At 35.4% G+C, this 12,361-nt stretch overlaps 1 protein-coding gene across 1 annotated transcript in view; it reads left to right on the top strand.

Moving 5' to 3' along the window:
- The window catches only part of GUCY1A1 (guanylate cyclase 1 soluble subunit alpha 1), a 34,116-nt gene extending 22,731 nt beyond the window's left edge, over window positions 1-11,385 (top strand). Inside the window, exons 3-9 of the mRNA XM_050338485.1 lie at window positions 29-90; window positions 1,695-1,753; window positions 2,748-3,457; window positions 4,940-5,425; window positions 5,926-6,069; window positions 8,011-8,165; window positions 10,322-11,385. Coding sequence (XP_050194442.1) covers window positions 29-90; window positions 1,695-1,753; window positions 2,748-3,457; window positions 4,940-5,425; window positions 5,926-6,069; window positions 8,011-8,165; window positions 10,322-10,523 — 1,818 coding nt within the window. The 3' untranslated portion in view covers window positions 10,524-11,385. The remainder of the gene's footprint in view (window positions 1-28; window positions 91-1,694; window positions 1,754-2,747; window positions 3,458-4,939; window positions 5,426-5,925; window positions 6,070-8,010; window positions 8,166-10,321) is intronic.
- The last annotated feature ends 976 nt before the right edge of the window (window positions 11,386-12,361 follow it).

Below are 12,361 nucleotides of genomic sequence, written 5' to 3'. Positions count from 1 at the left end.
TAATCAACATACATACTTTTTTCCCCAGTTTGAAAGGCTAAATCTTGCACTTCAGAGAACACTTGCAAAACACAGAATAAAAGACACCAGGTATGTATGTGTGATGAGCTTGTAACTAACTTCACTGCAAAAACATTTTTCAAACAGTTCATAAGGACTAGCATGGTGACTGGGAATCAGGACTTCTGGAATCTGTTTTCAATTATCTTGTCAAATTGGTATATAACATTTCATGTAATGTAACTTAGTAATGATGTGGTTTATTTTAAAATATTCACAAATATTTATATCATTCACAAAGTTGACTTAATGGGTAAGTTTAGCCATTTGTACAGGGAAATAGGCAAGGACTTTGTTTAAAATGAGCAAGTGTTTTGGAGGAATTCAGAGACTGCTTGGGCAGAGATGGAAGGATAGATATGGTTGTGTATGGATCTAGCCCAGTGTTTCTAAGATCCCAAGGAAAGAGTTTAAAATACAAACAATTAGTATTATACAAAAGAATTTGGCTTCTGATACAGTGAATAATCATACGCTCCAGATACTGACAAACGTTTTCCTAAGCTCACTTGGCTTCTGGTTTCTCTTTCTGAGGAACTCAGTTTGATTTTAAGCAATCCTTAGTACTAATCCAATATTAATCATTTGAGCCTTGTAGGGAATGAGAATTTATTAGCATCTCATGATACACTGAGGATTCAATTTATTGAATGCATGTGAAAAAATAAGCCTCTCAAGTTAAATCTCCTTTCCAAGTGAAGAAAAATAAGTTGGAAACTACACTGTTGATCACCATGACAAGAATAGATAATTGCAATGTATCTTTTTTTAAATTATACTTGATATTTTTAAAGCACTTTACATACACTGACTGAACCAAAGAAGTACATTGCAATTGCTGACTGGCTTATTGCTATGAATGTTTTCCCTATCTTTAATTATGTGTTTCTTCCTGGAGTATTAGTTTAAAATAAGAAATTACTATAATATTCTGAATGAAGTAATAATGCAAATGTAAAACAAATCTAAATGTCTGTATTGCTTTTGCATATCTATTGTATTTCAAGTGAAGAAATTCAGAAAGCATGCATCGGGAATTTATTGTTATATGGAAGTTAATTTAAGCTACATGTCCTTCTCATAATTTTGAGTCAAACATTCAACAAACAGGTTGGCGTTTACTGTCCTCAGAGAACTCAGAGGGCTGCAGTTTTGTGTCAGAAATCTGGATTACTATCAGTGAAAAAAAATAATTTTGAAATTTATAGTTGTTATTGACATTTGCTCTCAAAGCAGAAATTCTTCTCACCTCTTTTGAATTTAATGCAATGTAAGTCCAAAAAATGCTTTAATATAAATTCCAATTGTATTATACAACACGTTAGGGAGTATTCTTATGGCTTCAAGAAAAAAACACAAACCAAATAAAAAACAGGACTGTTGCAATGACAGGCAAGAGAATGTGGCCTCAATCCATAATTTGAGCTCAGACCACCAAAACTTTAATTTACCAGAAATGCAAAGGATAATCTAAGATCCTACCAAGACCCCATTTTTAATTAGTTAAAAACTTCGTATTGGATCAGCAAAACTTGGTCTGTACCCATTAAACACAAGGTAGGTAACTTACTATTTTTACCATGCTTATCTTAATTTTTTTAGGGATTTTATTTGTCTTTTTATGATCTTTACAGAATAACTGGGGATAGTGAAGATTTTGAAAAAATAATCAGTGATCATGCTAATGCAGCAGGTAATGTAAACTTCCCTAATAGTAGATAAATAGATTATATATCCCATATATATAAAATAATATATTCTATATAAATTAGTCTTGCTACTAAGAAATAATTTTTTCCATGTAAGGGTTGTGGTAATGCTGCCAAAACAGAGGCAGCATCTGTGATCTCTGTGAAACTTTGATCTCTGCAACTAATATCAAAATTTGGGCTAAAAAGACAAGTTTCTTGAGTTTGAGCTGTCATAGAATCATCCACCCTTAAGATTCAACATCTGGAAGAAATTATGCATTCAGTAATAAATTACAGTTTTATGCTAATGAAAAACTGTTTGATCCTTTTCATCTTCTGAAGGACTGTAGTGTGTCAGAAGAGAACTGCTGTAATTTTTAATAGATAACTCTGGCTACATCTGTAATAGTAAATTAACATTTCCAGGAACTGAAATATGGTCTTTCGTACACAGTTGGTCTGTGACAGACAACACTTTTCCAAATGACTCCCAATGACAGTTGTGAAATTGCAACATTCCCAACAGTCACTTTGCATGCAGTTATCCCATTAAAACCAGCTTACTAGCAAAGATGTGAGCCATTCTGTGCCAATTTGCCTTAGTGCTCTGGAATATTCCTTGAGTCATTTAATGCATTGTATCAGGCATAGTACTTATATCTCCATATCCTATTTTGTTCTTGTGTTAATTTTTAAAATTCTCCTTTTACTCCTTTTTATCAATCTAAGGGCGTTGAGTTAAATCTTGTACCAAAGCGTGTATTCATTTTGTCTACACCTCTTCAAAGTTTGAACGCCTGATCCTGGATTTTTGTAAACTACAACCAATTGTCTCACTGTCTGCAGGACTCCTAAATGAGAATGCCCTCAGGTGTCAGTGATGGATCAGGGAAGGATATTCCTAATTTGGTTTGGCCTAGGATAAAAAAAACATGGAGGTTAGCCTGTGATTTGGAATGATGAATGCATTTCTGACTAAAATGTGGTTCCATGCAGGTGTTCCCGTGGAGTCTCTACGGGAATCTCTTGGTGAAGAGCTATTTAAAATATGCTATGAAGAGGATGAACACATATTAGGGGTTATTGGAGGGACCCTTAAGGACTTTTTGAACAGTTTCACTACCCTACTGAAGCAGAGTGGCCACAGCCAAGAAGCAGGAAAGAAGGACAGACTTGAAGATGCCTCCATATTATGCCTGGAGAAAGATCAGGACTTCTTAAATGTCTATTATTTCTTTCCTAAGAAAATCACAAGTCTTATTCTATCTGGTATCATTAAAGCAGCAGCTCATATTTTGTATGAAACTGAGGTGGAAGTGATGCTCATGCCTCCTTGTTTCCATAATGACTGCACTGAATTTGCTAATCAGCCTTACTTGCTGTACTCTATACAAGTCAAAAGTGCAAAGCCTTCCTTATCTCCATGCAAACCACAGTCTTCCCTTGTGATTCCTGCCTCTGTGTTCTGTAAGACTTTCCCATTTCATTTTATGTTTGACAAGGATATGTCAGTTCTTCAAATTGGAAATGGGATAAGAAGACTTTTGACCAGGAGAGAATTTCAAGCTAAGCCCAATTTTGAAGAATATTTTGAAATTCTTACCCCTAAAGTAAGCTGCACTTTTAGTGGAATAATGACAATGCTAAATATGCAGTTTACTGTGCGAGTTAGAAGATGGGACAATACTGATATGAAACCATCCATGGTAAGAGCTTTTTACTGCTATTACTTCTGTGAGGAATTTGTTTTCTTCAGATGGAGTTAAAATATCCAAAAAACATGGTGGAATTTTCTATCTCTGAATATCTAATATAACTGCATAGTAATGATTTAATTAGGGTAGTCAAATGTTATTCAGATTCTGAAGCCAATTTTGGTCAAAACTCTGCTTAAGGACTTTTACCAAGGAAAATCTTAATGCTAACTTGATTTTTTTTGAAATAATTTGAAATATTGAGAAAGCCAGTGATATGCCATGCTGCTGAGAATAAGGGCATCTCCAAGACAAAGACAGTGTCAGAGAAAGCTTTAACAAAGTGCCTCTGAATCATTTGGAAACAACAGCTCTAGGATTTGGGGAAAAGAAGTAGATGTTTCCTGTCATCATCCAGTCTTTGGTATCTTTATTATTTTGATATTTTTTAATATTCTGATGTTTTCATCAGATGCAAGCACCAAAGGTTGCATTTAGCTTCAGCCGATGGAATTACTTACTATCTTTGCTGAAGCTGGGTCTGTTACAAATGACCTGGGACAGTAAAAAACATTGAGTATTCAATGACTGTTTTTATTCATTCCTGGTCCCAGCTGAATTCCAGCTTATATACACCTGAGGCAGTCCAGGACGAATTACCAGTTCAGGCTCAACATTCCAAGAATTTAAGTGAAGGATAGAAAAAAGTTTCACTCATTTATTAATGTAGATACTTGTTACTTTTAAAAATGTAGGTACTTCATCTCAGATCCATTTCTGCACTAGAAAATTTCAAGGGGTAGTAGACTTGGCATGCCTTTTGCATGTAATTGCATATGCAAATGACTATTAGCAAGGGACAGGTGTTATTAGAAGAATGGTATTTCCAAGCAATGTTCAGCTAAGCTCTGCAGCACCTTGCACATTACACAACTGACTAGAGGAGTGACATAAAAACACTTCATACAAAATATTTTTCTTTTTTAGATCACTAAAATGGGACATTTCTTCCACATCTTATTTTAATTTTAAATTGCACTGAGTACTGAATATCGTATGATAAAACTGAAGCAAATTTTCTCACTTTATCTTACAGAGGAAGTGGTGCATGAACTAGAGTTATTAGTAGAAATTCGTAGGCCACTCTAATCAGTAACATTTTAAGAAAAGATGAAAATGCACAAAATTATTATTTTTGTTTTTCTTTTTCTCCTAAGCTAAAACTGATACTGATACTCAAACATAATTAAGTGTTTATCCTTAAGTTGGGGTCTAACTTTTGTACCAGAAGACTCAATGAAAGTGAACTTATTTGATGGCTCTATGATTCAGCACCCCGTGTTCTCTCTTAAGCAACTGTATGAAACTGTAAGGACTAGGGACCAGTCTTGACTTTCTTACATTTCAACAAAATGTATTTCCTCTAAAACTTCTTGTTTCTAGACCATTGCTATGCATATTTTTCATGAATTCTTGTTTCTTTAACTGTTTCAGGTAATGGATCTTAAAGGCCAAATGATCTATATTTTTGAATCCAGTGCCATTCTATTCTTGGGATCTCCTTGTGTGGATAGACTAGAAGATTTTACAGGACGTGGATTGTACCTCTCAGATATTCCCATTCACAATGCATTGAGAGATGTTGTTCTGATAGGAGAGCAGGCCAGAGCCCAGGATGGACTGAAGAAGAGGTTAGGAAAGCTAAAAGCAACCCTTGAGCAGGCCCATCAAGCACTTGAAGAAGAGAAGAAGAAGACTGTAGATCTTCTGTTTTCAATTTTTCCGGGAGAGGTTGCTCAGCAGCTGTGGCAGGGACAAGTTGTACAAGCCAAGAAATTTAATAATGTCACAATGCTTTTTTCTGACATTGTTGGATTCACTGCCATCTGTTCCCAATGCTCACCTATGCAGGTTATCACCATGCTTAATGAGCTTTACACTCGCTTTGATTACCAATGTGGAGAGCTAGATGTCTACAAGGTATGGAATTCATTGCTCTTCTGTGGAATTCTGGGGCAGGAAAGGAAATTAAAGTAGGACAGAGGATAATAGAGATCTAATAATTATTTTGCCATAAACCTTTTTTTAAAGGAAAGACATATTAAGATAAATCACAAAACAAACAACAAAAACCAACAAAAACAGCTGTTCATGCAGCCAAGAGAGAAACCCATCAAAACTTGAGAGTTAATTTTAAAATTTAATTTCAATGACAATGAATCTGTAGTAAATAGATGTTTAATATAGCTATGGGTACCTGACAGTAGACGAACAAGGAAAAATATTTTAGAATTATGGCCATCAATAAATATAAGTTGTGCAATTTTTCCTTTTGCATGACACTGAAGGATTTGTCCAGGACCTATATAAGTTTGCAGGAAAAATATGACTTGGTCAATATGTAGCTACAATTCTTACTGAGGTCAGACTATTCTTTTATATATATCAAACAGTCTAAGGTACAAATATGCCTGTTTTAGGTTGAGACTATTGGAGATGCCTACTGTGTTGCTGGAGGCTTACACAAAGAAAGTGAAACACATGCTGTTCAAATAGCATTGATGGCCTTGAAGATGATGGAACTGTCAGATGAGGTGGTGTCTCCCCATGGAGAGCCTATCAAGGTTGTATATTTGGTTGTATTTTATATGGTTAAACTGGGCATTTTTGTTTGTTTAGTTGCTTTTTGGGGTTTTGACTCAAGGAAATTTCACGTCATTGCATCAAGTCAGACAATTTGGGGAATGAAACGACTTTTTTAATTCTATGAATGTGAGCTTTATGGTGAGGTAAAGGTGAAATAGAGATCTGAAAGTCAACCCAAAAGACTTTAATGCGCTGAATCCAATATATACAGTCTGACATGCCTCAATTTTTGTCTCAGTAGAAATAAATTTGTCAGTGGCATGGAATATTCTGTTTTCTAAAGAAATTACTAATCCTCTCTCAAAATTAGACATCTATGTCTTTTGACGTAGCATCTATGAATATGAATGACTAAAGACATGCTCTGATTGTTGTAATCCAGACATCTTTAAATGATTCCATAGCTGTTCTTGTTTTAGTCAGATACTGAACCACTACCATAAAATAATGGTGTTACTGAACCACTACCATAAGATAATGGTGTTAATGCTGTCAAAGTAACTATTAGATTCAATGGTAGTTATATTTATGACTTCCTTTCAATGAGGAATCTTTGCTCTGTGCATGGAGTTTGCTTTTGTTGCAGGTTTTTCTGCTTTAACACTCAAAATTAGAAATTGCAACTTCATAATGGTATGATATTCTCTTGATATGAAAAGAGTAGCACATATAGTAGACATGCAAGCTTCTTGACATCATGCCATTATTGTGTTCGAATGCTATTCTGAAGAAAACATGTCTACATATGTATAATGCACATGAGAAAACACACCTCCAAAAAAAACCACCAGCATTGTGCTCAAGTGGCCAAGAAGGCCAATGTCATCCTGGCCTGTATCAGCAATAGTGTAGCCAGCAGGACCAGGGCAGGGATTGTCCCCCTCCACTTGGCACTGGTTAGGTCACACCTTGAATCCTGTGTTCAGTTTAGGGCCCCTCACTACAGGAAAGACATTGAGATGCTGGAGTGTGTCCAGAGAAGGGCAATGGAACTGGTGAAGGGCCTGAAGCACAAGGCTTATGAGGAACAGCTGAGGAAGCTAGGAGTGTTTAGCCTGCAGAAAAGGAGGCTCAGGAGTGACCTTATTGCTCTCCTCAACTACCTGAAAGGAGGAATTAGTTGGGGGTCAGCCTCTTCTCCCAGCTAACAAGCAACAGGACCATAGGAAATGGCCTCAAGTTTTACCAGAGAAGGTTTTGATTGGATATTGGGAAAAAATTCTTAATGCAAAGGGTTGCATTGGAACAGACTGCCCAGAGAGGTGGTGGAGTCACCATCCTTGGAGTCGCCATCTACACATTTAAAGGATATGTAGATGTGGTCCTTAGAGACATGGTTTAGTGGACTTGGCAGTGCTCAGTTACTGGTTGTACTTTATGATATTTGAGGTCTTTTCTAACCTAAATGGATCTATAATTAAGTCATGAAAATTCAGTACTCTGGGACTGGGATTTAGTGTATGTATGACCTTGTCAACAGAGTTCAGTGGGAACTGCAGCATATTCTGTCTTTGCTATTCCCTAAGACTTATCTTCTGACAAGCAAAGCAAGTACTATTCATGAACTGTCAGCAGTCTAATGCTGTGTCTTGTAATTCCTCCCAGAAAGTATCCAAGTGCCATAGTAACTCCTGCTGATGCTTCTAGATCAGTTTACTGCCACAGAGACCAGAAGTTCACAAGCATATTTTGATATGGAAGGATTACTTACTAAAAATGCAATACAAGATAAACTTCAGCTAGTTCTCTCTCCATGAGCAGTGATGACCAGAATACAGATATTTTAAGGAGACTGTGCTAAATCAATGTATATTAGTAGCTCATTATATTGTTTTTTTTTAATAGAGGAAGAATTTATAAAACTGATCTTACCCATCCTGTTTTACCTAATAATGCTGTTTTCTGTCTTTTACTTAAAGATGCGTATTGGCCTTCATTCTGGATCTGTCTTTGCTGGAGTTGTTGGGGTAAAAATGCCTCGTTACTGCCTTTTTGGAAATAATGTAACCCTTGCCAATAAGTTCGAATCTTGCAGTATACCTAGAAAAATAAACGTCAGCCCAACAACTTACAGGTACAGTGCTTGATACATGTAAATTGTCCACCTAGTCACTGTAGTAGTCCATTATCTTCTTTTTTATTTCCCTGAAGCACTGCTATTTATTTTCCTTTTTCTCTTTTTATCTGACTGCTCATGAACGCATGGTGGTTATTAGTAGGCAGAATTCAACCAGAAGTAGCAAGAAAAAAGGTGAAACAGAACAGCTGATACTTATTTTTCAGATGTTACATTTAAAATAAATGGACTGCCTGGACCAATTTTGCTTTTCACCCTGCAGCTGTATATGTGATGCTTTTTTTTTTCCTTCTTCTCTCATACAGTTTGCTCTTCTTTGAGCTTTCACTGTGAACTGGATGCCAAACTGGCTGCAGATGCCCTTGAAAGTAACAACCTCACTGAAGAATTGTTAAACATCACTCTACACATTGTCATTCTCTTATGGTTAGGAAAGGTGAATTATTAGGTTGCAAAGAGTCTACCATGCCTCTATTTAGTTTATACAGGTCTTGATCACCCATTGAGTTTAATGCTTTTAGTATGTAACTTGGGCTGTACTACTTATCCACTCAGATATTTTTAGTAATGTGTACTCTGTGGTTATGCAGACAGCTAGCAGACTCTCTCATGGGAAATACAGCATCTTTCCTTTGTCCTTTAAACCTAATACTCTCTTCGTATTATCTGTTTAATTGTACTTCAGAATCACCTTGCAACACGTTCATGGCCAAGTAATAATGTCTTATAGATGCCAGGCAAGACAATAGGAAACTGTTTTGCATGTGATGGTAACAAGAGTTGACATCTGAACTCCAGATCCAGATCTGAATTTTATACCACTGCTCTGACAGAGATTATTGTTTCTTCCAGAATGGCCAAAAGTTTTATAAGAATGTATTGTAGAGAGTGAATCTACTAACACAAAGTGATATGGCTGGCTGGGTAAAATAACCAGAAATATTATAAATTATTTTTTACATTTTAAGGAAGCTCAGCTACCCTCAGTGTAGCCTGGGCTGTAGTCTGTTGTTTCTACACAGCTTGTGCTCACTGCAACGTATCTGCTAATGCCTTGTGGCAAGATTCTGTGTCCAACATCAGACAGAGAATTTGGCACAGGATCCTGACATGCCCTGCAGCATGTGCTGCGTGACATACAGGGTGCCAAGCTTTAGATTATCTTGTATAGGAGGTTTAGAAAAAGTAACACAGGTATTAGAGCACACAGAAAATAACCTTTTCGATTATGCACTCTAAAAACACAGAGATAGCATTAGTATTGCCAGTGCTTATGTATGTCAGAGGAATAGTGCTGGCCTATGGTGATTGTTTTTCCATATCATGTAAAATAATTTTAAATAATACTGACTATGGTCTTTTCTTAAAACCGTTAGGCATTTTGTCCACACAAGACTTGCCTATATCTGGTGGCATAAGTAGGTTTCTGCATGGCTGTGTATTCATCTTCAGAGATTATTTGAAATTAGTATACTGTTGAAAAAAATATAATTCTCTGAGTGCCTAGAAAGTAGGTAATTTGATGAACAGGTAAACTATTGTTATTATTGTTGTGTTTCTTTTTTTTTTCCTGAGTAATGAAGATGTGTTAACCTTCTTTTTATTTGGTGTTTTTTTTCTTTTGATTCATTCACCAATAATAAACGTTGATAAATATTGATAACATTATGGCATCTTGAAAAACTCCTGTATATTGCAGTAATTGTTTAAAAGCTTAGATACCAGTTATCAATATTTATCAGCAATCTCTGCCTCAACCTGTGAAAAAGAAAAACTATTAGAATTGATAGAAGGATCTGAATAGTTTAATTAATAAGTTTTACAGTATTTCATTCTTTGAAACATTAATTATGGTGCATTTGATGTACAGATGTGAGCTAGCTTTCAGCACTAAACCATCTTTGAAAAGATTTACAACAAACATAGCATCTACATGCAAAACATTGACAAGACAAAAAAAGAGGTGATACTTCTATTTGCACTGATGCACAAGTCAATAGGTTACCAAATAAACAGTATCTCTTTATATTTTCAGTAAATAACATGTAAAGATTAATTTGGATTCTGCCATGCCATACATAAAGAATTATTGAATGTCTACCCTTAATAGTGACTGATTCATTTTTAATCAAAACTATTCATTTTTGTTCTAGGTTGTTAAAGGAATATCCAGGATTTGTGTTCACACCTCGCTCAAGAGAAGAGCTTCCACCAAATTTTCCCAGTGATATCCCTGGAATTTGCTATTTTCTGGATGCTTATATTCAAGGAACAAACTCACAGACTTGGTTTCAAAAGAGAGATTTGGGAGATGGCAATGCCAATTTTTTGGGTGAGGAAACAGGAATAGACTAAATTGCACATTCAGAAATGTATAGAATAAATTTATAAATATTTGGATTTTTCTTTTTTTTTTTTTTTATAAATTGAAAATTTTTAAAACTGTATGAAACATGCAAGCACTTTAGATTGTTAACACCTGAAAGCCAGTATTAAAATTTCAGGAAGTATGTCACTGACTACTTTTTTTTTTCCTTTGCATAAGGAACATAGTCAAGTAATGTTGCAACTTCACAGTTGGAAATGCTACTATAAACTGTATTTTCCCTGTTGTAATTTGTTAGTGCTACGTAATAACTCAGTTCTCTCTGTACTGAGAATTCTAGATGTATTGTATATGCAGTTTGTCAGGAAATGTAATGTGCAAGTGATGCAGCCACATGCAGTGTTGTGAGCTGGTGCTTATCAATGACTATTAAAATGTATTTTCTTAGAGATTCCATAAGAAAATGTCCATTAAAATATTGTCATTGCTATCACATACTTCCAGTGCATCATTTGGGCCCCATCCTAGAAGCTGCTGACCATCTTCTCACACTGACTGGAGTCAAATTACGAGGGTGCTCAGCATTTTCTGGATCAGGCTGCTAATTGTAGCTAATACACATGCATAGCAGAGTTGCAGCTTACTGTTTCATGAACTTTATTTTGTGTATAAAATTGATATACTTAAGATTAAAACACTGTATAATCACATGCTAAAGTCTGTAATCATCAAACTATTTTAGTTCGTAGGGTTTTTAAAATATTTAAAAATAAAAATATCCACTTGTTATTATGTATTACAGCAATAAATGTTTTCTTCTTGTTGTCATTTAAATTTGAAATGTTTTAACAGAAGTGTAATAAAACATGATTTGGAATGTTTGCTTAGAAAGGAAATTCCAGTTAGACTGTATAAAATGGAACAGAAGCAAACCAGCTTAAAGCTATGATCCTAATTCAAGGATGCAATGTGGGGTATGGCATGTTTGCTCACTTTAAAATTGCCAGGGGAATCTTCAGGTGAGCAGAAATGCTTTAAAACATATGAACATATATACAAAGATTAATATTACTACAGTAATATTTTGTTGTGGATGATGGAACATGAGTGGAGAACTCTAAAGGGTCTGCCTCTGGTACTGGCAGAATAGAGTCAGTTAAGAGTTGTGCGTTCAGGATTCTGCTTCTCAAAGTAGCAGATCCATCTGCCCAGACATTCCTCTGTGCTGTACAGTTTGGTCCCAGCTGCGGGCTAGAGAATTGCATGGCTTACACATACCACTATTGCCAGTAGTATCAAATATTGTTAGTTATTATTCTAATCTCTTAATCTCTTGGCGTTTGGCATATCAAGCCATAAAATCTTTCTTCAAGCTACTTGCCATTAAATCAGATTTTGCTGTCTGAATATTTACAGGGAGCAATTACATTAGACTAAGGTGCCATTTTGTTCACTTTCTGATCTTGACTGGTACATTCTGAAGCTCAGTATACCATTTTATCCTGATATTTTGTGGTAGAAACTCATACAGAACATGTAGCATCAGAGCCTTGAGAAAAGTCCATATAAGAGTCTAGCATTAAGAACATTTTAAAACTGTATTTCAATTCAGATTTCCTGTAAGCAGCATTTGAAAAAAATTTGAAATATTGAATCCTTCTGTTGCTTGAGATCTACTATATCCATACAAGATGCTTAGAAATAATTCTGTGACACAAAACTGGAACCTGAAAGTCTGCGTATCATACATAAATACATCTCTCTCTTGCACACACACACAGAAGAATACATATTTGTAACTTTTTTGACAGTAGTATTTCAAGGAAGTAAGAACTATGAAAATCTTGATCTTTGCAATATTACATTG

The sequence above is a fragment of the Myiozetetes cayanensis genome, unplaced genomic scaffold (genome assembly GCF_022539395.1).
Source record: "Myiozetetes cayanensis isolate MyiCay16 unplaced genomic scaffold, myiCay2020 scf7, whole genome shotgun sequence".
In the NCBI taxonomy this organism is placed as follows: domain Eukaryota; kingdom Metazoa; phylum Chordata; class Aves; order Passeriformes; family Tyrannidae; genus Myiozetetes; species Myiozetetes cayanensis.
The sequence above is the reverse complement of the archived record's forward strand: the minus strand, read 5'-3'. Positions and strand labels throughout refer to the sequence as shown.